At 39.0% G+C, this 25,913-nt stretch overlaps 1 protein-coding gene across 1 annotated transcript; it reads left to right on the top strand.

Moving 5' to 3' along the window:
* The first annotated feature begins 21,966 nt into the window (after nucleotides 1-21,966).
* On the top strand, nucleotides 21,967-24,380 carry kcnj13 (potassium inwardly rectifying channel subfamily J member 13). The gene is made up of 2 exons (XM_073493629.1): nucleotides 21,967-22,483; nucleotides 23,806-24,380. Exons 1-2 carry the CDS (start codon nucleotides 21,967-21,969, stop codon nucleotides 24,378-24,380), a joined length of 1,092 nt encoding a protein of 363 aa, XP_073349730.1.
* Nucleotides 24,381-25,913: the final 1,533 nt, after the last annotated feature.

Below are 25,913 nucleotides of genomic sequence, written 5' to 3'. Positions count from 1 at the left end.
TTTTGTAAATCCCTTTTTAATTTGAACTATTTATTGATGGATTAATGTTTCCTTTGTAAATTCTATTTATAATTCCTCTTTTTATTGCTGATAAAAATTAAAATAATGAATTACTCTGTAATTTCGTCCATTTATTAATAGGTTGATTAATTAATTAAAAAAAATGAATTAATGCCCATTTTTATTGTACAGTTAGTTCAATGCTAATTACTATTTCTGTGACACTTGTGGTCCTCCATACATTTTGACCTTCCTATTGAATAAAAAAAAGAAAGAAACAAGAGAAAAAAAATCTGCAAAACAGGAGGGACAAGATAAACAAATATACAATGGACAGATAGACAGACAGACAGATTGATACAAACAGTCCACATTAACTCAAGGCATCCTAAACACAGATAATGATTACAAGTTGTGCTGAAGTGGGGGATATTTAAAAATTCTACCATGTAGGTACCCTAGAGTTATCAATACCATGAACCGGTGCAACTGACTCAGGTTAATCTCAGAACTGTTTTGTGCTCATCACATTGCATGTGGCAATGAGCATCATGCAGGTAGGTAGCATTGTATGTCCATCTCAATTTCCTATCTTGAAATGTAAATTGTAAAATGGAAAAGGGGCTTATTTTATTATCAAGGTTTGTAAGAAGTTTAAAAATGGAAATAGGAAATAATTCATTTTCAATTAAAACACACACACACAAAAAAATTACTACATAAAGCGAAATTTAAATTGGTTTTGTTATTATGTTACCACAGCACAATCCAAATGGCATGGAAATTATATGGCAGTCTTAATCGTCTTTGATCATGTTTGATGGTAGGTTGATGGTCCATGTATCATCCGTACATTCAATTATTCAGTTTGATCTGGCAAACAAAAAATGCATAAACAAGTGAGACTTGTTTTTCGTTTTTTTTTTGTTTTCACATCTTTTGCTGGAAAGGGAACATCTAATAAATAAGGAAACAAAAACAAAATAACAGGTCAAATTTACACTACCGTTCAAAAGTTTGGGGTCACCCAGACAATTTCATGTTTTCCATGAAAACTCACACTTTTATTCATCAAATGAGTTGCAAAATGAATAGAAAATATAGTCAAGACATTGACGAGGTTAGAAATAATGATTTTTATTTGAAATAATAATTTTGTCCTTCAAATTTTGCTTTCGTCAAAGAATTCTCCATTTGCAGCAATTACTGCCTTGCAGACCTTTGGCATTCTAGCTGTCAATTTGTTGAGGTAATCAGAAGAAATTTCACCCCACGCTTCCTGAAGCACCTCCCACAAGTTGGATTGGCTTGATGGGCACTTCTTATGCACCATACGGTCAAGCTGCTCCCACAACAGCTCAATAGGGTTGAGATCTGGTGACTGCGCTTGCCACTCCATTTCAGACAGAATACCAGCTGACTGCTTCTTCCCTAAATAGTCCTTGCATAGTTTGGAGGTGTGCTTTGGGTCATTGTCCTGTTGTAGGAGGAAATTGGCTCGAATCAAGTGCTGTCCACAGGGTATGGCATGGCGTTGCAAAATGGAGTGATAGCCTTCCTTATTCAAAATCCCTTTTACCTTGTACAAATCTCCCACTTTACCAGCACCAACGCAGCCCCAGACCATCACATTACCTCCACCATGCTTGACAGATGACGCCAGGCACTCCTCCAGCATCTTTTCACTTGTTCTGCGTCTCACAAATGTTCTTCTGTGTGATCCAAACACCTCAAACTTAGATGTGTCTTTCCATAACACTTTTTTCCAATCTTCCTCTGTCCAGTGACTGTGTTCTTTTGCCCATATTAACCTTTTCCTTTTATTGGCCAGTCTCAGATATGGCTTTTTCTTTGCCACTCTGCCTAGAAGGTCAGCATCCCAGAGTCGCCTCTCCACTGTGGACGTTGAGACTGGCATTTTGCGGGTACCATTTAATGAAGCTGCCAGTTGAGGACCTGTGGGGTGTCTATTTCTCAAACTAGAGACTCTAATGTACTTGTCCTCTTGCTTAGTTGTGCACCGGGGCCTCCCACTTCTCTTTCTATTCTGTTTAGAGCCGTTTGTGCTGTTCTCTGAAGGGAGTAGTACACACCATTGTAGGACATCTTCAGTTTCTTGGCAATTTTTTGCATGGAATAGCCTTCATTTCTCAGAACAAGAATAGACTGTCGAGTTTCAGAAGAAAGTTCTCTTTTTCTGGCCATTTTGAGAGTATAATCGAACCCACAAATGCTGACACTCCAGATACTCAACTAGCTCAAAGGAAGGCCAGTTTTATAGCTTCTCTAATCAGCACAACAGTTTTCAGCTGTGCTAACATAATTGCACAAGGGTTTTCTAATCATCAATTAGCCTTTTAACACGATCAGCTAACACAATGTACCATTAGAACACAGGAGTGATGGTTGCTGGAAATGGGCCTCTGTACACCTATGTAGATATTCCATTAAAAATCAGCCGTTTCCAGCTAGAATAGTCATTTACCACATTAACAAGGTCTAGACTGTATTTCTGATTTATTTAATGTGATCTTCATTGAAAAAAACAGTGATTTTCAATTTGCAAGTGACCCCAAACTTTTGAACGGTAGTGTATGTTGTTCTTTTTTTTCATTTATTGGCTCTATACACAAGTGGCCTATGCCGTAGTGAGCATTTATACACATGCGCTGGTGTTTCGGTGTTGTTGGCGGTGGTGAGTGTATTGTCAGCTGTACTTTCCTCTTTCAACACACTGACTCCTTCGGCTCACAGCTGTGTCTCTGGGCGAGAGAGAGCGGACAGGAAGAGTGTCTGCAGGGAGGTCCACCTTTCTAAACAAATGCAGGTGCCTGTGGAGGTGCAGCCTGCCATTCAGACATTCAGCCTGTCCGTTCTCTCTTGCCCAGAGACTCTCAGGCAGTGAAGAGAGGATCCGGAGGAGGAGTATAGTTCAAGAAGAGGAGCAGGTGGTCAGTCAGGAGGGACTGCAACAGTCGATGATTGTATAAGCCTGTTATTATGATCGCCACCAAGCACTGGTGGAGAAGTAAGGTTGGGTCTCTCTTTTGCAAAGCAAGGAGGAATAAAGGACGGAAAGGCCATACCATGGTGATAGCTGTATTGAAGTCAATGGGAGATGCATGGAGAAACACACTAAAACCAAACATATCTATGTCATATGTGTAGGAGATACACTAATAATAAATGTAATTTATTAATTACTGGATTAATAAAACACTTGTTAATGGGGCACCACCTCCGTTATTTTGTCTATTTGAATAATCCGGAGGTAATTAATCAAATTCGACTGGACAAGTTTAACTTGTATCAATTCTAATCAATTTCAGATCAATTTATTCATCTCATATATGAAGAAGTGAATTCTACACATATCCATCGGTTCTCCACATTAAAAACAAACCTGCACAGACAACGACATACGGTTAAATATGTTTATTGACTAAATAATTCAGGTTAAATAAATGAAATGGCAATTTAAATGAATAACAACAGGTAGAAATGTGAAATAACTAAGTAATGGGTTATTAGTGGAATATGGGCTGATGGTGAGATTATGAGTTAGGTTGAAGCATTTAAATATTACGAGAGTAATTTTTAATACTAACGAGACCCTAACCAAATTTCTCTTAAGCTAAAATATATGAATCAGAGCCATAGACCATCTCATGTATCATGTGTGAATCCAGCTGTTGTGAGTGATGGAGAGCCTACTTTCTCAGCAGAGTTGCGGGGTCCGCGGCGGCGGATTCCCTCGGGTGATTTGCGACTCTAGCTGGCAGTCCCGGTCCGATGGCCGAGGGTCAGCTCGTCCGGTATCAGTCGGTTGGGCACCTCGGTCCTTTGTCTTAGGAAGAGGGCAGCTGGTCCCGTACCGATCCGGTGCAGATCTTGGCTCAGTGCCCAGCGGGATGATACCGCTAGCGAGCGCTGGGGGCTTGTCACAGAGTCTGTCTTTCGTTGGAAACCGCTTGCACGGTCTCGGACACAGCAAGTTTGCTGTAGTGTTTTGATGATGATTGTGATAAAGATGTTCTTCTTCGTTTCTTCGAGTGGTTCTCAGGCTCTGACTTTGTAAACTAGATTTAACTTCTTGAATAAAATAACTGAGGATGATACGTTGATCAGGCGGATCTTCCGTTGTTAGTTAATGCAAGGTAATCTAAATTAAGTTCACTTCTTCAAAAGCAGGTTACGATACTTAACGGTATAAAACAAATTAAAACAGAACTTCGTTCTGGTACAAACTTAATAAAAGAAGCTAATCAATACTGCGAAAAATATAAAATGAGAAAAATCAACGCATGAGCACTTCTGATGAGATCGCTGTCTTGGAGCGTGTTTCAAAGTAAAGTAAAGAGCTTCAAAATAAGTTACAAAAGAAAAACTTAAACAAAAATTAAAACTGAACTAAAAACTGTAAAACTGAAAAACAACAAAACTAACTGAACCGAGAGACGTGATCTCTCCGTTTTATTACTTGCAAATCGAGGCGTGTCTAGGCGGGGCTTACCGGCTTTTGTCTCCAAGATTTAAACGTTACAAAACAGTGCTTCACCTTCTCACAGATTCTCACCATGGCTCAATAGATGTACTTTGTCTATCATGAAAAGGATTATGGGTGATTAAACATTAATTATACATATTCAGCTTAATACTTGTTAAAACAAAGACATATCAGAGTCATTTACTGGTTATAACCATGAACATATTAAACAGACTATTTCTCGTCCAACTGTATCAGGACTCACCATCAGGAGGTGCTGTGGTTCCACCGAACACAGTACAGATTAAACATTAAAATTTGATCTCAGTCAATCTTAATCGTAGAGAAACGGGAGAAAGATCAGTTTTATGAGCTTCTCTTACTGTTTCTTAATGTGTTAAAAATAAGATTGTGAGATACTGACTTAATGGTTAATTAGAAATGGTCTGAAATCTGGAAGAATACAGAGGCCATTTGAATGGAATTTGACCAGATAGCATCCAGATGTGTCGTAAATTACAGAAGACAGAGTAACAGCATAGAAAAACACGTCAGAAGGTGTCCGATGTCCACTCTGTGAGTGTTTGTGGATCAGAAGTCATAGAGAAAGAGAGTTCAGAAATGGGAGAGAAAGTTCATCCACAGGCTTTGGGTTGTAAATTAATTAAACTGTCCTCATTTGAAGTCTTTATGGTCCAGGAGAACACTATCCTCTCTGCCAGGAGATAAGATGGTCAGCCTGGAAGACGCCTCCTTCCTGTAAATCTTCTTCATCCAGATGAAAAGGGTTAACAAGAAAAACAGGGCCCCAATTTAATGCAGAGGCGATGGCACAAGTTCCTACATATGACTTCTGATGAAAAAACGCCTCCAGAAAATGAAAGATCATACTTCAGAGAGTAGGTTAACCACTGATTTTTCCCCCCAAATGATTGACAGGGTTTTCGGTTAAACTTAAGAAGTGAATGCTTGGCTGCTTACTTGGCTGTTTACTATTGTTTTTACTCATTACTATGACTCTCAATGCTGAGATCTACTGATTATTTCCCCATGAAACTCTATGTATGTGATGCACTCTTGCTAGATGTACGGAAAGATTGCTTATGTTTCTGCTATTACATGCAAAACATTTGTTGCACTTGTTTGTGCACGGCCCAGGACAGGATGGTTCTACAGAACATCATTGGTACCCATCTGCAGAGCATCAGTGATATTGATTATTGAAGTGAGATGTCTGCACAGAGCCCAAAGGATACTTAAAGACAGCACCAACCTCAGTGACAGTCTGTTCACCCTGCTGCCTTCTGGAAAAGGATGAAGAAGTATCTGCTGCTCACAGACTACGGAGCAGCTTCATTCCTCTGTGAGACTCTTAAATTCATTCCTTCGCAGAGAAGTTGTGGTGAAATCTCAAGGAAAAGTTGATGTCATTTGGTTCAAAATACAAACATGACCTCAACATCAGCTTTCCTCCTTTCTTGGTTTGTTGAATTTGTGCGCACAGAAGTTAAGGCACGTACAGATCCCAGCTTCAACTTCCTCGTTTCTCAAGCACTATCAGACAGAAAAGAGAGTGTCCCCACCTAGGAAATAGAAGTCTTTCCTTCCCTCCTCAGAGAACGGCAGGGAGGAAGACAAGGCTGCTTCTCAGAATGTAATCTCTAGGTATAGGAGCCTAAATGCTATTTTTTGTTGATAAGTATTTGAATAATAATTTAAGTTGATATGTGAAAAAAGATTTTTTGTTAATTATGATTAAAGAAGAGGTTATTTACATTATTTACAGGTGAACAGTTCATATTAATAAGTTTGTACTTAATTAATTTCACTTAAAAATGTGTGGATGTTTTTTGGTTTAAAAATCGCACATGTAACCTTTAATGCAGATGAGTGTGGGTGCGTGGTTGACGTAAAACAGTCAGTCAGGTCAGTGTCATGGAGTGGAGCCACACAGTTTTTTGACCTCTTTGCTCTTTGCTTTTCACTTTAACTTTAGACTCCGCATTTTTGCTGTCTTTGGCTCTTGCCTGTTTTTTATTTTCATAATGCTGGACTATTGTATTTTGCCTTATTTTTCGGAGTAAACGGTTAAAAGAAACGAAGGAATCGTGTGGAGTTTTTTATGTCGTTCAAGTGGATAACGAGGGAGGAGAGTGTCAAGCTCATGGCTTCACTGATTAGGAACCTACACTAGGTGTACTGTGGTTTGTAGAGAAGTAGTCAGTGCAAGAGAATGATTACAGATATGTCTCGTTAGTGTTTACCGTGAGTCTAAGAGAATCTATGCTATACTCGAGAAGCACAGCAACAGAGCCTTGGCGAGAGTTCTTCAACAACTCGAATATGCAAGGTGATGCATTTCCATACATGCTGAAGACGTGTAGGACTCAAAGAGACAGCTAGCAAAGGGGCTGTGGTTATGTTGCAGAATCAGTCGACCAGAAGATCAGTTCCCCTACCGACACGTCTTCTTGTATAACCAGGCTCACAAGCCATCTGAGGCAGGCGCTCTACAGACTGCCATCTTAGAAATTGGTCTCCCAAGCTACCTTCAACCCTGCAGCATATGTGTAGGTCAGGGAAAGATTTGGTCACATGTACCCAGTATCACCAATTATTTCCTCAGACAGTTCACTGTCATCGCTAGATCATCATTCCATTTTCCATTTCACTCCCAGCAATCCAAAACTCACCCCCTCCACAGATGACATGAAGTTTCTCCACATCACAGACAGCAAGGTCCATCAAGACAACTCCAACCACTGGCTTCACTATTGCTCTTTAAGGTACCCAGGCAAGGGCTACCAAACAAAAAAACAGAAACTTTGCTTACAAGTGTCTTATCTTACTCTATTGGACCCTAGAGAAGCATTGCCAGATGTAAGCACACTTCCTGTAATTCATGGGAAAGGTGTTCACCAACAAGCTCCTCCATTGCATCAAGGTCAAGAATCCTTGTGTCTACCCTTTTTTGCAGTTTACCATGCGAAGAAACCAGAGTGGATCTACTTCATCTTTGAATCCAGTGTGACTAGGTGGTCTCACTCAATGATATGCTGGTCAGAGGCCCTGACATTAGCAACAACATCGTAGGGGTGCCCATGAGGTTCAGAAAGGAACCTGTGGCCGTCACTGCTGATATCCAACACATGTTTCACTGCTTCGTGGGGGAAGAACACCCAAAGACTTTCTTCAGTTGCCGTGGTATTGCAGCAATGACCTCAACAGTAGCATTGTGGACTGCTGTGGACTTTATTCAGTCCTGGCACTGCCCCAGTATTCAACTGCTGACTTTGACAGGGAAAACATCTATTCATTCTTAATCTCAAGTGTTTTCTGTGGGAAGTGATGAGATCAAAGCCTTAACAATTGTTGTGCTGTATTTGCACGTAAATATATTTTGTGGTTTTAAGATTGTTTTGCTGCCCCCAGATGGCCAAAAAAAAACAATGAATGCAAAATGATTATTTCACAGTAAAACTTGGCCAGTCTTGCTACACTGAATAGGTGTGAATGGATTTTAATGTCTGTGTTGGTGGATGGACCAAAAGGAAAGAGGAAACAGACACCACACTAAACTAGCAGTCTCATGTGCTCACATGTGCATAAAGCTCTTTTAACCCTCTGATTTGCGCCCTTGGAGAAAAACTACACAAGAGAGAGGGCATGAGTGAGAGAGTGGAACAGCGGAAAAGTGAAGGGTGACACATGTCCCAGCAGTAGGTAAGTGACCCATCTCTCACTCTTCAGACTAATGAGAGAGAATGAAGGCAAAGCTACAGCAAACCAGCAATGCCTCACATTCTGACACTGTCATCTGCCACCACTGGAACCAATCAGACCCATGGAGGGGCCTTCACTCACATAAATGTCCCACTCCTACACAATAATGATCCACTCTGACTTAATGCCAACTTGTTTTGATTTGATATGATCATTATCATCAAACATATTAAAAGAGAGTGAATAGATCTTCTGGATGGAGGCAAGTGAATAGAGGGGATAACAAGTTGAGTAACAAGGCCTTGTTTGTCCTTTAAACCCAAATGCCAGGGACATTCAGGAGACAGAAGTGTGTGAAGAAGAGAAGAGGAGGGGATCTAGCTATTTTTCTGTCATTTAAACAAGTTTCAGGTTGTAAACATAAACAACCTGAGAACACAATTTTCAAAGAGCATTTTCAAATATAGCCATCATTGTGTAGATATTTGTAGTCTGTGATTGATGTTTGCAGTGAACAGTTTGAGTAAGAGTTTTAGCAGTCACAATCATTTGCCAATTAAGCTAGTCTAACCTGGAGGGTTTGTCGAAACACATGTTTTTAAGTTCTCTTAAGCTTAGCTTTCAAATGAAGAAAGTACAACAGAACATGGACACACAATAACATACAGTTAACATATTGAAGACTGTACAAAGCAAACAGAAAATCAAAAGAGAAGTACAGAGACTGAATAAATTCAAAATAAAGAATGAAAAATGTGACCCTGCAACCCAGTGTTATTACTACTAATAGGTATAATGACCAAAATTAAAAAAATTAGCCAAAATTATCTTCAAAGTAGACATTCTTTGGGAACCATCGATATCCTAATGGATTTGATGTCAATCCTGCTTTGGACAAACTGCCAGACCGTAAACGTTTCTGTCCTGCTGCTGAGGGTCAAAAAAACAGTGTTGACTTTTGACCTGTCATGTCATGTAACCATTCTTTTGTCACCAGTAAATAAGCTCTCTGTGACTCCTTCGTTAATATATAACTATTCGCATAGTGATTGAGTAATGTGTCAGTTGTTTATGAATGAGGTTGGTGTGAAGATTAAAACCAGTACTGCATATTTTCAACCTTGTCGTGCAGTCATGCATAGTTTAAACTCGCAGATGTTTAATGTGAAATAAAATTCCAGTGGAGATGCCAAACGACACCAAATGCCACATTGAAATTTAGGAAAATGTGTCTGAAAAAAAGCTGCACAGTGTTATATTTCTCTAAATAAGTTTTTTAGATGTGTTGTTATTTGATATTACAGATAAATTCAGAAAAGACATAAATAAAGAAGAATGCAATGTGGGGAAAACACATTGGGATGCAGGCAAATACATGCATGTATTCACATTTTTACGCACAGAGATGCAAACCTTATCAGCAAACCCAATTTCTCACAGCAGCAGCTGCGGGACACCAACCAGCAACAAGCAGCTCTTTGAATGAACTGTGACAAGGTGTTGTTCTTTTCCCCCCTCCCCTCTGTCTTCTGTCTTCCGGGAACACTAATAGGCTCCATGCAGAGTAATGTGACCAATTGAATCATCCTCGCCCCAAGCTGGAGGCTGCAGATCGGAGGAGCAGAGTGCGCTGCGCTCAGTCCGGCTCCCACACTGAGAAAGCCTTTCTCGGGTGACACTAACAATTTTTTGCCCGGGACCTTTGGGATTTTACACCCTGTCCTTCAAGGAACAAGTGGCACTCTTTCCAACTGCCTAGGCCCCTTTGCCTGGGTGAAAAGGTCAGAGGGCCCTTGTTAAGTCGTAACTGCAGCTCTAGGTGAGTACAAACTCCAGCTTGTGATGCTGGGCAGAGCTAAGGCCCTGATACCACGACAGTGTACGAGTGATCAACTGTGATCTGATCAGTGTTAGTGATCTCTTAAGGAGCCTTATCTTGTTATTCAACTTGTAGAGTCCATAATACAAAACAGTATTTGCTGGATGACATATATTGTTTGCACTGCTAGACTTTGTTAATTCCGATAAATACAGTAAATAAATAGTTTCATATTCGATTCCTTTTTTGTACCAGCTAAAACCATTCCCAGCATGTTAAGGTGACTGTGGGTTATCCAGGTTGTAGATAACAAGCATGGACACAGGGGCATCGGACATTCAAGAAAACATGACAATTTTACCACTTCAATGATTTAGACAATCAAACAGTAGTTTCTCTATTTCAGACACTTACATTGGGTTATAAAGTGGCAGTAACGAAGAATAGAAGAAGTTTTCAGCTGCAGTGTGTTACATAAACTCTTCTGCACCCCTCCGAGTTGGGGATAAAGAAACATTTCCACTAACTTGTGCTCTTAACTTCTATGTTAGCACTGATAGCTTAGTTTATTTAAATTAACATACATCTGAACAACTTACAGGGAGGAAAAAACTGTTAATGTCTTTAGAAGTTTATTACATTTATGGAATAGTACATCTAGTAGAAGATATGGATTCAAACATTTACTAAAATAAAAGTGAGTCCACCTTCACAGTACCACAAAGCCAAGTATCAATGTCCATATGTGAAAGTAAACAAAAACACAGTAAAATAACATTCCCCCCAAGGATCCCATGATCAAGACTTAAACTTATGCACAGTACTTGAGAAAACATACTTTTTCTGAATACAGTCATTTATAAACCTAGTTCATAATGAGTTGTAAACTCGGTCAAACAGACCAATTATTTAAGCAGTAGTATTAGCACGCTTTCATTATATGAACCCTGCAAAGACTTAATGGGTATACAAACACTGGCTAACCACAACTGGAATGTATGAACATTGTGTGATATTGTCTGTTTTTAAAAGTTAAAGCATTAAGGTTGAATAACAAGCACACACACTACAGAGTGATCTGTGTCCTTCTTACTACCCTGTCACTTAGAAATTCAGTTCATATACTGATAATTTGGATAAGCAAATTTGTTGGAAGGGAACATAAGGCCTCCGAAACACCGAATGAGTAAACAAACACTTGCAAGGAGGCCTTCATCTTAAAAAAAAAAAAAATATTTAAAGCTGCTTCAAGGAACTTTCATTTTTGTCCAATCTAGCAGCCTCTGTGGGCCAAAGCGGTATGTATACCACCACCTCCAGTCATAAAGATCTTGAACTGTGTAAAATGTGCATTTGTTTTAGAAGCCAGTGAAAGAAAAACAAAGTTGGTATTTTTTCCAACTGGAATTATTTAGTTAGTTTAGTTATTAATTGGTTATGCAAAAAATCACTATTTTGAGGGGTCAAAAACTCATGAAACTTTGAACAAATTTCAGTCATGGTTGAAAATTAGGGATTTTATGGGTTTCGGCCATGGGTGTGTCAAAATGGCTCACTAGCACCCCCTAAAATGCAGCCCCGAGACTGCTTTCACCTACATTTATGAAATTCAGTATTCTAGACCAAGAAAGCAGTCTCTTGGTAACATGATCTCAACTCAACAGGATGTCAGCCATTTTGAATTTTGAGCTTTTGTCGATGTGAAAATGTTGTACCTAACCAGATCAATTCAAAATGTTATCAGGGCAATCCGAACACTTCTGCAATTAAAAGTTATCAAAGCTTGAGTTTTTGTTGACTGTGGCGGGTCGGCTGTTGGCTGTGGAGGGTCGGCGAATATCAATCGTTCACCTAGAAACAAGAAGTTGCTGTAAATCCACGCTGTATGGTTGAATCTGCACCAAGCTTTGTAAGTTTGGTTGGAGTCCTGGCCTGAACACATGTACATGCCAATATCCTGTTACAGTCATAGCGCCCCCTGCTGGCAGCAGGAAATTACATTTTTTTAAAGATTGATGTACTCCTCACTGGATGAACAGATCTGCCTCAAACATGATGAGACAAAGCTTAGGACCTTGATGATCCTGTATCATCATCAAGGTTATACGTTTTGGTTGAAGGGCATGGCTGTGGCAGCACAGGGAAGGCTAATGTAGTGCAATGAAACAGGAAACTGCTATAACTCCACTGTACATAGTCAAATCTGCCACAAACTTCCCATGTTTGATAAGAGTCACACCTGAAGACATTGACATGCCAATATTTTGTTGCAACAGGAAAATAAATGTTTTCGCTACTTCTTACAAAAGCTCCTGAGGCTAATATGACACACATGCAGGAAATTCTTTGCACATATCTATCGCACCTACGTCTACAAAAAACTGTCTTGGTGCCATAACCTCACTCAACCGGAGGTATTTTTGGCGATTTGCGCACGTTGTATTTAGACAAACTCGTCCTACAGCTTTTTGGCTTGTGAAAACTTCAAATTTTCACAAGCCAATCTTAACACATTTGTGATGAAACATGTTTGATAAGACTATATATATATATATATATATATATATATATATATATATATATATATATATATACATATATATATATATTCACACGAAACAAGACGACACAATATGATTAGAAACAATACCATACAATAGGATACGACATCAGATACTTTATTAATTTACCTTGGAGGAAACTGAGTGTCACCGAACATATAGGACAAACAAGTTAATAAAATAAAAAATATAAAAGATGACACACAGTTCAAAATAAGGGGAGAGCATAGTACCATACATAATAAATAGTGTAAACATCAATTTGACCGTACATAACATGACATATTCAACATGGCTAGCAAAATCCCAAAAGTACTAAGTTTGGTCACATCCCAAGGCATCAACGTCATATGATCATCACATCAATTAGCAGTGATAGGCAACAACACTGTTCATTAAAAAACATAAAACAAAAAACTTCCTGAATCTCTCAGAAGAGCACCTCAGCATAACAAGCCTGTCAATTAAAGACCTCTTCAGCTCACTGAAAACACTGTACACTAGATGATCATCATTTTGCGTAATTTAGCTTACTACCCATTCTTTGATCCAGAACCGCATCAAGTGTGTCATGGGTCATGCCAATAATGGATCTTGCCTTCCTGATCAGTTTATTGATCTTATTCCTCTCCTCTAAGCTTAAGCCACACCCTCAGTAAACAACAGCATAAAACAAGACACTAACTAAAACACCCTGATAAAACACATGTAAAATTGACCTGCTGATATCATAAGACCTGAGTTTGCTGAGGAGAAATAGCTTCGACTGGACATTTTTAAATACGGCACTGTTGTTCTTTTTCCTGTCCGCAAGGACACGGGATGTACTTATAAGAGGAAACCACGTCAATGGCCTCATCCTTAATCAAGACTGGGATATCGACATCCCTTTTCTTTCTAAAATCAATAATAAGCTTCTTGGTTTTTCTTATATTTAAAATTAAATGGTTGTCATAATTTAATTTAATTTTTTTTTTTAATTTATTATACTATTTTAATCCCACAAGGGAAATTCTTTTTATAACATCACCGACGAAGCCATCTATGCTCTGTTGGTAAGTGATTGTCTGTGGATGTAGCCACCAAGAGTGTAATCATCAGAAAAAAATTACAGGAGACAGCCACACCACAGTTGGAGGAATACAGTCGTCGTCAAAGTTTACATACACTTTTACATACAAGAAATGTATATTATGGCAGTCTTCACATCCAATGATACAACTCTCATATTTCTGTGATAGAATGAGTGGAACACATACTACTTTGTCACAAAAAACTTTCATGAAGTTTGGTTCAATAACGAATTTATTATAGGTCTTCTGAAAACATGACCAAATCTGCTCGGTCAAAAATATACATAAAACAAATTGAATGACCAATTTTGATGATGTAGAAAGTTGTGTGAATCACATTTTCTATGTTTTTTCTAGGGGGGTAAAAAGATTGACCACACTAACCCTATAAATAACATCCCAGTTTTCAGTAAAATTCTGGAAAAGATACAATTATTAATTAATTAAATTAAATTAAATTAAATATACATTATTACTTATCCACTAAAAATATCTATGATGGTTTACAAAGCTCTCACTGGCCTGGCATCTTGAAGTTTTTAAAAGATCCAAAAAAGACTTGTTCACAAACATGGACAATTCTACTGGCAGCAGTGCTGAATATTTAACAAACAGTGCAAATCATAAAATTAGACACAAATGAAGAAGTAAAACACCTGCCAACTTCCAAGAGCAGAAATGACAGTTGGCTAAAAATCCTCAACTGTGTGATTGTGCAAATAAATAGGCTTTTAATATGACTGCCCCATCATCAGGCCACAAGCAGATCTGACTATCATTACATTTGTGTAGTCCCATATAAATTAATGTTTTGTTAAGATGATTGTTAAGACATTGGTAGCCATATTCTTTCAGCTGCAAGCCCAGTAGTGTTAAATGGACTTTGTAGCAAAATAAAAACATAATTCAAAGCTGTCCTTTCATATCTGTTCAATCCATCTCTGGTGTGGGATCATATGGATATAAAAAGAATGGAGATTAGATTGTAATTACTGTGTAAAGTCTTTTTTATTTGTTTCATTTTCACAAACATTTCTGTTTCAGCTCTAAGGATTAATCATTGATCATCCTTCTGACGTTTAGTAATTATTATTGAGATATCACCACGATGATGGTTTACAGATACGTATGTGGGTATCAAAGATCACAGTTGCACATAATGACAGCTGTTTTGCAGTTGAATCGTCGATGAACCACAGACAGTTAAACTGTATTATGCTTCTTATTTTCTGTTCTTCCATTATAAGTGAACATAACCCAGGCAGCAATTACATTTCATCCCAAATTCAGCAAATTCATTCATCAACACAGTTTCAAGAAGCCAATATTGCCCTTTTAACATACAGTGCCATCAGTTTGTGACAACCAATAGTTGAACTGTTGTAAAAATGTACACATCTGCTAACCACTCCTCAACAGAAGCTCCCTGTTTTTGTCTTGTTTAAAACAATTACTAAATAGCTTCGCATTTTTAAGCCATACAAATCCATATATGTTGCAAAATGTGCACTTACAGTATTACTTTATGAACACAATGTGCAATATTTATTTATTGCCAACATTCATGGGGGTGTCATACAACTACACTCACTCTTACATTATACTAGTTTTATGCAATGCTAAATGTTTCATACTATACTATACAAAGCGTTTAATGTGTTGTCCTATTTATGAAAATACATAAAGACCTTTGTTAAGTACAGGTCATGTCATAGAAAAAGATTTCACAGCAGCTTTCCTAAAAGATTGCAATGTATGTTGCAATGTTTTTAGGCATGTTTTACCTCTGCCAAGGAGGTTATATTTTCATCCGTGTCCGTAACTTTTGGTGCTTCTGGAGAAAGGGATGGATCCAGGAATGTTTTTCCACTTTGTAAATTTAAATTCCCCTTGAAATATAAGGCAGAGTGTGATTTGCTTCTGCATATTTACATGTGTCCTGTAAAACAGTCAAGTTAGGAATGACTTGGATATCAATGATATTGATTAGTATTTACTAAGGCTGTCAAAGCTAAAGGTGATAATAACACTTTAATGTAAATTCCTCTTAAAGCCGTTAATTTTTTTGATGCATGATTAACACACACACGTTATGACCCTCAGACCGCTCCATAGTTTGGGAAATCGGGAAGCGATGCAGCAGTAACAATGTGGATGGCAAGCAGGAACAAACCTGGGGTCTTTTGAATGGCAAGTTCTGCTTCAAAGCCTTGCCAGGTGGTTCTCTCAACAAGAACAAAGTTATTTGCATTTACTGTCGATGTGAACCACTGGAATACATCAAGTCTCAAATACCACTTGCTGGCCAAGCACACAGCTGATGCAGAGCCCTCCTCCCCCTCACCAAAGGCAGACCATGATGAATAGTTTGCAACAGAGATGTCTGGACAACTCTACATGTGACAAACTTTCAACAGCGATAGCTGAACGGTCGGCTACAGCTTGCAGGCTGATTACCATTGTTTAGTTAACCCTTACAAGTGTAAAGTTGGACACTACATTGTGTTAGTATTACTAAGGAATGTTACATTCAGGTCAATATGCCCATCTGTTGCTTGTTGGGATTGAGTTTGCCATGTTATGATTTCAGCATATTTTTTGAGTATGCAGTACCTTTGAGGTTATTCTGGAGAATATTCTGGACAGTATTTGTCATTGTTTTGGATTGTTGCAATAATAATAAACATACATTTGCATAAAGCAAGCATAGTTGTCCACTCCCATGTTGATAAGTATTAAAAACGTATCTCTTTAAGGTACATTTATTACAGATAAAAAATGATTAATTTGTGATTAATCGCAAGTTAATTATGGCAAATCATGCAATTAATCGCGATTAAATATTTGAATCGATTGACAGCCCTTGTATTACAGTATTACAGGTAACAGTGTTACCGCAGAATTTGAGTTGCAGTCCCTGCCATGCAGCTACATGTCAAAGTAGCCGACCAGAAGCTATCAGTGAACATTAAGTGATGTGAGGGTGTGCCAAACATGGCCTGAGTGGGAACTAAGGCAGTATCTGAGACGGATAGCTGCCAATTTGACTATAGAGAATCCAGTACCAAGGTGGTTTTCTTGTCTGATTTGGCTCCTGGCAACCCAAGGTCGAAAGTTAGTCAGCTAACAGCCAGCTCCCCTGAAAGCCAACTTTGAGACGATTAGGGGGAGCTCTAAAACATTTTCCACTTTTGCGTTACTTGTTACATTTGATTCTCTGTACATAAACCTCTATGATTCTATGAACACACACATACAGTTGGTCACACACACAGGAAAGCACGCCCCTGTCATTTTTTCTAACTCACCTTTATTCTTGAAGCACTTGTAATAGATCTGGTTGCATGGTGATTTGTCTTGTCTTTTGTCCACACATTTCAGCCATTCCCCTGGTGTTTTGCAATAAAAAGGTGTTTGTGAAACTTGAAGTTTTGTTTATTTCTACAACATTCCATGCATTGCAAAAAAAATTTAACCCCTGGTTTTGTGCAGAACATTAGGGAATTACCTTGCACGGTCTTTAGCAGTAAGTTCTGTTTATACATGTGAGACATTCTTGTCACACATCTCTGTCTGCAATGTGAAAATGTGGATCTGGTGCAAATTATCCACAGTGCCGTGTTCCATTTTCGTGTACTTTTCATGTCTTCATACTGCAGAGCTAGCTCAGCTAGCGCTAGGTTTGTTGTTACAAAGCTATAACTTTAGTGGCCTGCTGGGCAGTGAAGCCTAGGCTAATATTGATCAGATTCCTTCACTAACATGTGCAGTGATGAAGTTTTTGGTTTAGAAGTGGATCTTGTGGTGATATTCGTGGTAGAATTGCAGCTAAAAACACCAGCATAGTTGACTGGAGAAACAGCAGGCACTGCTAGTTTAGACCTGTCTGAGCTGACCAATCAGAAAAGACTGGGCTTTGCAGAAGAGGGGCCTTCAGTAGGACTGGACTGAAATGGAGTATTTCAGACAGAGGGTAAATTGGGGCGTAGCAGCAATGGAAAGTATGTGTTTTATCAACATTAAGCAGGTAGACCTAATCTAGCGCACCCCTAAATACGTATGAACCAAATGAGTATAGTATGGCCTAGGGCTGGGCTATATGGCCTAAAAATTGAATCTCCGATTTTTTCACACCAAACTCGATTTACGATTTTATTCGATTTTCTTCCTTCTTAAAAAAAAAACTTCAAATGACAGACATTTTTTTAAAGAACTGCTTTTATTTTTATGCTTAAAAATATCATTTTTGTAAACAAAATGGTCCTGCCATTGTAAACAGTGTGCACCTTTTTTGTAAAAATAAATAAAAGCTCTACCTCTTGAAAAAATTTTTTGTGTCTCTTCTTGATAACGCTTTTGTAAACATATGCTTTTGTAAACATAAATTTAACATAGGATTGCAGGCTATTACAAAAACATCAATTTCCCCATTAGGATTGATAAAGTGCAAACATAACTTTAATAAACACATTTTTTGTGGATAAATAAAAGGTGCCTTTTGTATACAAAACATATTTTGACATAAGGTGCATGCTTGCAGTCTTTAGTTTCAACATTTATTTTTTTTTACACATTTTTGGCAAGAAAGACAAGCCTGTCCACAGGTGAGGCAAGGCAACTTTGGCAAAATATTTGCAGCTTGGTGGCACATACCTGGGGTCCAACGTTTTCATCATGTGGATGAACCCCGACTTTTCCACAGTATATATGGGCACCATGTCTTTAGTGATATGCAGCGTGATTGCATCCGTTACAGCTCTCCACCGGGACCCTTTCTTGTCATGTGGGATGCAATGAGAAAATGACTCCGCTAAAGTTGACTGTTTCTTAGTGTGTGTTTGTGGGCTGCTGCGGTCTTGTGCATCACGTAGAGAACAACATTTGTCCCACTCTGCTGCATGCTTCTGTCTTAAATGCTGAAATAAATTGGTCGTGCTGCTAGCTTTAGTGCGACAGGCTTTAAACAAACTTTACACCGGACCGTAATTTGTTCAAAGTCAAAACCTTTTTTGGGGACAAACTCTGTGCTTGCGGCCATGTTGCTTGTGTTTGACTTTCTGTGGGAAGACAACCTGGGGGGAAGGCGGAGCCCACTATGAACTACGGGAACCCATGGGGAGTGGCGGCAGTGGAGGAGGAACTTAAAGAGAAAATCGATTTTCATTTTTGAATATCGTCCTAATCCACAAACTCGAATTAATCGATTATGTCGATTTATCGCCCAGCCCTAGTATGGCCGCAGTAATTCATCCTATTGATAAACTGCCTTGCAAACCTCATAATTACATAATGCAAATTCTCAATTACATCGATGAATGCCCTCCAAATTTAAATATTTTCTGTTGGAAAAAAAACAAACTAAAATCAACAAAGTGCACAAAGGGCCCTGTTTGTTGCCTTTAAGGCATTTCTCTCATTATTACGAATTGCTCCTTTAAATATGTCTTTGTAACATATTCTTGTTCAAAATGATATGCTAATAACTGTCATAAAGTTAAACTTGTTTGTAAAAATGCTTTATTTTGATATTTGCATCATCCAATGACATCATGTCCTGTTAGGTCACTTCTTGTTTAGTTTTTCTTCCTGGGCTTTCAGTGGATGTGTTGAGTTTGTATTAAAGCGTAATCTGGTAACTTTAAGAGGGCAGATGGGAGTGGATCAAAATGAGGCTTCGTATAAAGTATTGTAGTTTTTAACAGCATAACCTGCACCAACTCATTATCGATGAAAGTAGCACTGTGTGCACAACTCTCAATTGTAGTACATCACAAGAAAAAACATAGGGAATCACCACTCTGTTGCACTGAGCTAATCGGCTATCCCAGGGGTTCTGCCAACTAGCCACATGCTGCAAGCTCTCTCACGTCTACCTGGGTGGAGTTCAGTCAGGTTGCATACATTTGAACAGGTTTAAAATCATATACCAGATGGGGCCAACAAAACTGGAATTCTACCAATCACTAAAACACACACACACACACACACACATACACACACACACACACACACACACACACACACACACACATACTGTACATATATATATAAGCAGGCTAGCTGTTTCTTCTTCATGCTTCAAGTCTTTATGCTAAGCTTGGCCAATCATGTCCTGACTCCAACTCTAATGCTCCAGTTGTGGTGACTGGACTGACTGATCCGCTGACAGCTCTGACGGGCTAAGATCCAGAACAATGAAGCCTCAGCCAGCACATGGCTCTCATGTGACAACCTTGCTGACTGTTATCAGGCTGCTGTTTTCCCCAGCCTTAGCATTAAGACAAACATTTCCACATAAGTCCTCTGTTGGTTGATGTTAGCTTCACAGATGAACACAGAATGTGGTCTTGTGTTGGTTATGCTGTCCTTATTTAATGGGAATACTGAAGTAACTTATCATGAAGTTTTTTTTATTTGTTTAAGTCATTAAAGCCAATTAACCAGATAAACAGGTATTTGAAAAATGGTGAGTATACTCTCCAAACTATGCTACTGTATGATGTTATCAAACTACATTTAAAAATGTTAAGTTCACTCCTCATACCCTAACACTGGTTTCATAGTTCTGATCAAACTTTGAATCCCTCACTGTCCCTGCTTTTTGTATTTGAAAGCTATGCAAAGTTCACAGAAAATGCATAAAAAAAAGTTGGAGGAGCATAACAAATGCATGTGTAACAATACGGTAAATCTATATTGTAATTGGTGAATAAGATGAGTGGAGAGCCATGCAGTGCAATAAGTTTAAAGCTCCCTGCCGATGAAAGACGCATTCCTACTCTGCATGTTGCTGTGTTCCTCAGACAGATTCCCAGCTGGGACCTGCTCTAATCTCCTGGCAACAATATTGACATAGAAATAGAAACTCTGACAGGGACAGGACTCTAGCTGTCTGCCAGTCAGGACTACATTTATATGAATCTGGTGTTTAGAGTTCTTCTATACACATATAGGACATATGTTTAAATTGGATACATAGTGATTCTGTAGATACAACTTAATCTTGACATTTAAAGGAACACTTACACATTTAGTTAAATATGATGAAATTTTAGTTTTACCCAGACTTAAATGTAAGTATAGATATCAATCTCATCTCAATTTTATCATAACTTAGCTCAAAGGAACCTCTAACCAAGATCCACCAAAACAGAAATGAGATGAAATATCTTGAATGAGGCTAAAAGCCAGTCCTTTTGGTGTTTGGTGCAGCAAGATTGACTATGTTTTCTTTAAAATTCTTTTGAGATCAAAGTGTGTACCTGTGGACTCAAGTCCCATGGCTTGGTTTCAAATCATCAATCTGAATGACTTTAACTAGCATTTAGCCATTTGATATGTAATGACTTGATATCCTCCCCAAGTCATTCAAGACATTAATTATACATGGGAGCTGTTGGTTGTGACTTTGTAGCCAAGACTTGACACTTGACACAAAAACTCTTCCCACCTCTGCAAGAATGTGCCTAGCGTTTCTTCGAACGGTTCTTCCTTTGGGTAGCATGTGCATTAAAGCAATCAGCCACATTAGTAGCTCTGCAAGGCTCAAGTACAACAATTTTTTATAAGCGAAATGCTGATGTCAACAGCCTAAGTGATGATGCTATCATGCTGGTGTTTAGCAGCCAATGTTTACCAAGTTCACTACCTTCAGCATATTAGCATGCTGACATATCAAGTCAGTCAAATCAATATCAGTCAAAGTACAGCTCGGGCTGATGGGGATGTCATAAGTTTTGCAGGTATTTGGTTAGAAGTATTGGACCAATTTAAATTTTGTCATGACGATGATTAGGATCACCAAAGTTATTCTTTAGGGACAATGAATGTTTGTACAAAAAAGCATGGCAATCCATTCAGATATTTTCGTCAGGACCAAAGTTAGATAAGGGAGACTGATTTTCACCCTGTTTATTTATGGGGGTAAATGTAAAATGTGTACCAAGTCAATCTGATTTTAGCAGGTAACATTGGAGCTAATTGCTGACCAACAACAGTTGACTACAGCTAATACTTAAATTATATTGCGTAATAGATACAGCATAACTTGTTAATTAGACAGCTTTGGAGTTGCTTAGAGTTTCACTTTTGACATTGCTAGTCAAGCCATTTCTTCCCTTTCAGTCCTGTGCTAGGCTAGAGAGGAACATCTCAGATGTACATAACTCTATACTGGACACACATGACATTGATTATTTCTGCCTTAAACATTCCCACAACCTTGTGAAATATGGGGGTATTTTATTATATGTTTCAGGATCATCCTCAAATTCAACTTACCCTGCCTGAGATCCATCTGCAACCATGACGACAAAATCCAACAGCAGTGTTCTAGGAGGCAAGGCTTCCTCCTCCCCTCTCTTGTCCTCTCCACCCCGCCAGCGCCTGGTCACCAAAGACGGACACTGTGCCCTTCGTCCACCTCTGTGCCCTTCAAGCTCATGGCCTGGGGCCTCGGGCAGAGCCTGGCTGCTGGCTCTGCAGGATCTTTGGGGACTGTTGGTTGGTCTGCGCTGGAGATGGGTGCTATTGGCCTTCTGTGCTTCCTTCCTGGCCCACTGGCTGCTGTTTGCCTGCCTATGGTACTTGCTAGCCCACCTCAATGGAGACCTGGCTGTGCAGGATCATGATGCCCCCCCGCAGGGGCATGTGGTTTGTGTGAAGCACATAACCAGCTTCACAGCTGCCTTTTCCTTCTCCCTGGAGACACAGTTGACAATCGGCTATGGCACTATGTTCCCCAGTGGGGACTGTCCAAGTGCTATAGCACTGCTGGCTGTGCAGATGCTGCTGGGGCTCATGCTGGAAGCATTCATCACAGGTACAACTACGAAATTCATATAGCCTTCTCTCCACATACATTTTTAAGTCTGAGATTATAGTCTCAGCTGAGAGTTTGATGGACACGCTGGGAGCCAAAATTGAAGCCAATTACTGTGTTGGCTAAATAGAAGAAGCTATTTTTTCTGGATATTACATTGAAAAAGTGAGGGTTGTTTTATATTCAATGACTTTATATTTATTCACAACAGGCATTTGAGTGTCAAAGTCTGTTTCTCCATCAATTTTGTGTTTCCCTATCGACAGATCTTAGGCCCATTCTTGTGATGCATAAACTCCCCCTAACTTGAATATAGAAAGAGTAACAGTTCGACACCTAACCATATCATGGTCTAAAACCTAATCCCAACCTCAGAGGGCAGATCTTCATGAAGCACGTTGGGATACACTATTTGAAGATTGGATAATAATCATTTAATACCTATCCTCTTGTTGAGTCTATTACATTAAAAGTGCGTTGCATCATGGGTTGTTTGCAGCCTTAATGTCTATCCCTAAAAGTATTTGATTGGTTAGGGAGAAAGAAGGTTTATGGGCCTCTGAACATCTATGAGGCAATTGTGCTGAAAATACAGAAGCGCATTGTTTCAAAGATTTTGATGCAGACAGAATGTGACATCTGCTGGGCAACCTTTGCTATTGCATTTACAAGATGTCATTTTTGAGTTTTTATTCAGTTAAGAATGTTTTATAAAAACTTTAAACTTTTTAAACAGTTGACAGCTGTGTTTTTTGTGTGGCAGATCATCCCTTATTCCAAAACATTATGAAACCTCTCTCTGAGATTATGTAATTAACTGTTTCATAAAAAAATAACTCATGAGCATATTTAATAACATAATAAAACAGAAACCAGGAATGTGATGGTGCTGGTGGTGGGGGTTGCACATACTGGCCCTTTAGGCTACAGCTTACCCAAGGAGTCCACTTGAATCCCACCTTGGACCCATTAGAGAATCCAATTTTTAACCCAATTGCATCCAAACTCCGGCCCAACACTAAACCATTAAGACCTGCAGGAACATGCTGGGTGGAGGCATGAAGTAGACAACCAAAGCAAAAAAAAGATTTTCAATTGGACTGTTCTAACCCATCACTTTTTAACATTATTCTACTGTATTTGATGCCTAATCATTTAGTGCATCTAAAACATTTAGTGGTTTTGCATCTGCTGTTATTCTCTGAACCGGACTGCCTTTGCTGCAGTTTGATTGCAAAGCAGCCTGAAACAAAACATTTTATTGTAAAGGCCAAGCATCTTCTCATCATACCACATTGAAGTCTCATTGTCTTAACCTTCAGGTGCATTCGTAGCCAAGATTGCACGCCCCCAGAAGCGTGCAGGAGCCATCCAATTCAGCCCCCAGGCAGTTGTGGGCCAACATCAGGGCCAGACGTGCCTCATGTTACGAGCCACCAACCTGCTGCAACGACCTCTGGTAGACGTAAAGGTGAGTGCTGTGCTCTACGAGGAGCATGACGGTCAGGCCCTGTACCAGACCTCTCTGGACTTCCACTTAGATCATCTGGGCCAGCAGCCCTGTCCTTTTTTCATCTTCCCACTCACCTTTTACCACCCCCTGGACCGCCGGAGCCCCCTCTATCCTGCCCTGTGTGAGGGCATGTCCAACCACTTTGAGTTGGTGGTCTTCCTGTCTGCTTTGCAGGAGGGAACTGGTGATTCCTGCCAGAAGAAGACCTCGTACCTGCGCCAAGAAATCCAGTTTGACCGTCGCTTTGTCCCCGCCTTAGGGCTGGATGCTCGTGGGAGATACATGGTGAGCACCCAGCATTTTGATACTGCTCACTCAAAGGAGCCTTTGAACAAGGACTGTGTGGTGCAGATCAATGGTGATGGCAGTGACAGGATGGAGTAAGGATGCTGAAGGGGAGATCTCATAGGGAGTTTCTGAGGGATTACTGGGGAGGGTAACAATGGGTCAGATATTTTTGTCTGGAGGTACTTGTTTAAACATATATTCAGATTTACCAAATTAAATCAATTTAAATTAAAATGTATATCAAACATAGGTGCTGATGCAGATTCCCTCAGCTCTTCCCTCTGATTACTTGGAGTCACTAGGGCAGCAACCGCGGTATACTAGCCCAATGGCTTCCCACCCATTCATATGTCCAGGTGTGTTGGTATGATGAGCATGATCAAGCTATATTTGAAAATATTTAGTACATTGTTGTTGGTGCAATCAATTTTAATTCATATTCAATTCATATCCAGTAATCATTGTTTTGTTATTAACACCTTATCAAATGACTATGTACGATATAATATGAAAGTGGGAATTTATAGTGATGGACCCACAGTGAATTGTCACCCACTCTGAAGAGTTTTTTAAGCATCTTTCAGCTCATTGTTTTGGCTTCACAACACCTTTGGTAGGCAGGCAAATGTTATCTGCAAAATGGCACTAAAAACATTGAGACAATCAACATATAGTATTGCCGTGCTTTTCTCACTTAATGGTCAAAGGAGCGACTATAAATTCTCTTCCTCCCCACTATACTATCGAAGAATGGCCACTAACAAAGCTAGCTTTGCTAATTCAGTTAGAAACACTTTTCTTTTCCTAAAAAATCGTCACAACAAAAGTCCCCCGTCATTTTTTTATTTAAAATCTTTTATTTAGAAGCAGCAAAACCAGGATACTTTGGGTTTTCAGCCACAGAAATGTAGCACAACTCCTAAAACAACTGAAACAACAACAACTGAATATGATGAAACAAATGAACAACACAAACCACAGAGATTAGAAACTGCAAAAGTCCCAGTGAGGCATGGTTTGAATCGGCATCATTTAACAACTGAAGAGCCAGATTTTGCCCTCAGGAGCTGGTTCAGACCACAAACAGAAAATAAAGAAAGTGAATATAGCACTCAAATCCGTGTACCCTTCGTTCTTTCGTTTTTTCGTTTCAAAACCAAATTAAAAAAACGGAAAAACAAGTTTGTTTTTCTGTTATTCTCTTTTAAACCCAGAACGAAAAAACAGGAAAAACAGTATAACACAAAACCACATTTTGTGCCTGTTATATAACGTGAAAATTAAGTTTTTGATTTTTATTGTTTTGTTATTTTGATATTCTGAAAATTCGGGGAATGCTGGGAGATTTTTGCGGAGTCTGAGGCTCCCCGAATTTTCAGAATATCAAAATAACAAAACAATAAAAATCAAAAACTTATTTTTCATGTTATTCTGTTTTTGTTTTAAAACAGAATAACAGGCACAAAATGTGGTTTTGTGTTATTCTGTTTTTCCTGTTTTTTCGTTCTGGGTTTAAAAGAGAATAACAGAAAAACAAACTTGTTTTTCGGTTTTTTTTAATTTGGTTTTGAAACGAAAAAACAAAAGAACGAAGGGTACACGGATTCACGCATTTTAATCAGGGAGACA

The sequence above is a fragment of the Pagrus major genome, chromosome 2 (assembly GCF_040436345.1).
Source record: "Pagrus major chromosome 2, Pma_NU_1.0".
Taxonomy (NCBI): Eukaryota; Metazoa; Chordata; class Actinopteri; order Spariformes; family Sparidae; genus Pagrus; species Pagrus major.
The sequence above is the reverse complement of the archived record's forward strand: the minus strand, read 5'-3'. Positions and strand labels throughout refer to the sequence as shown.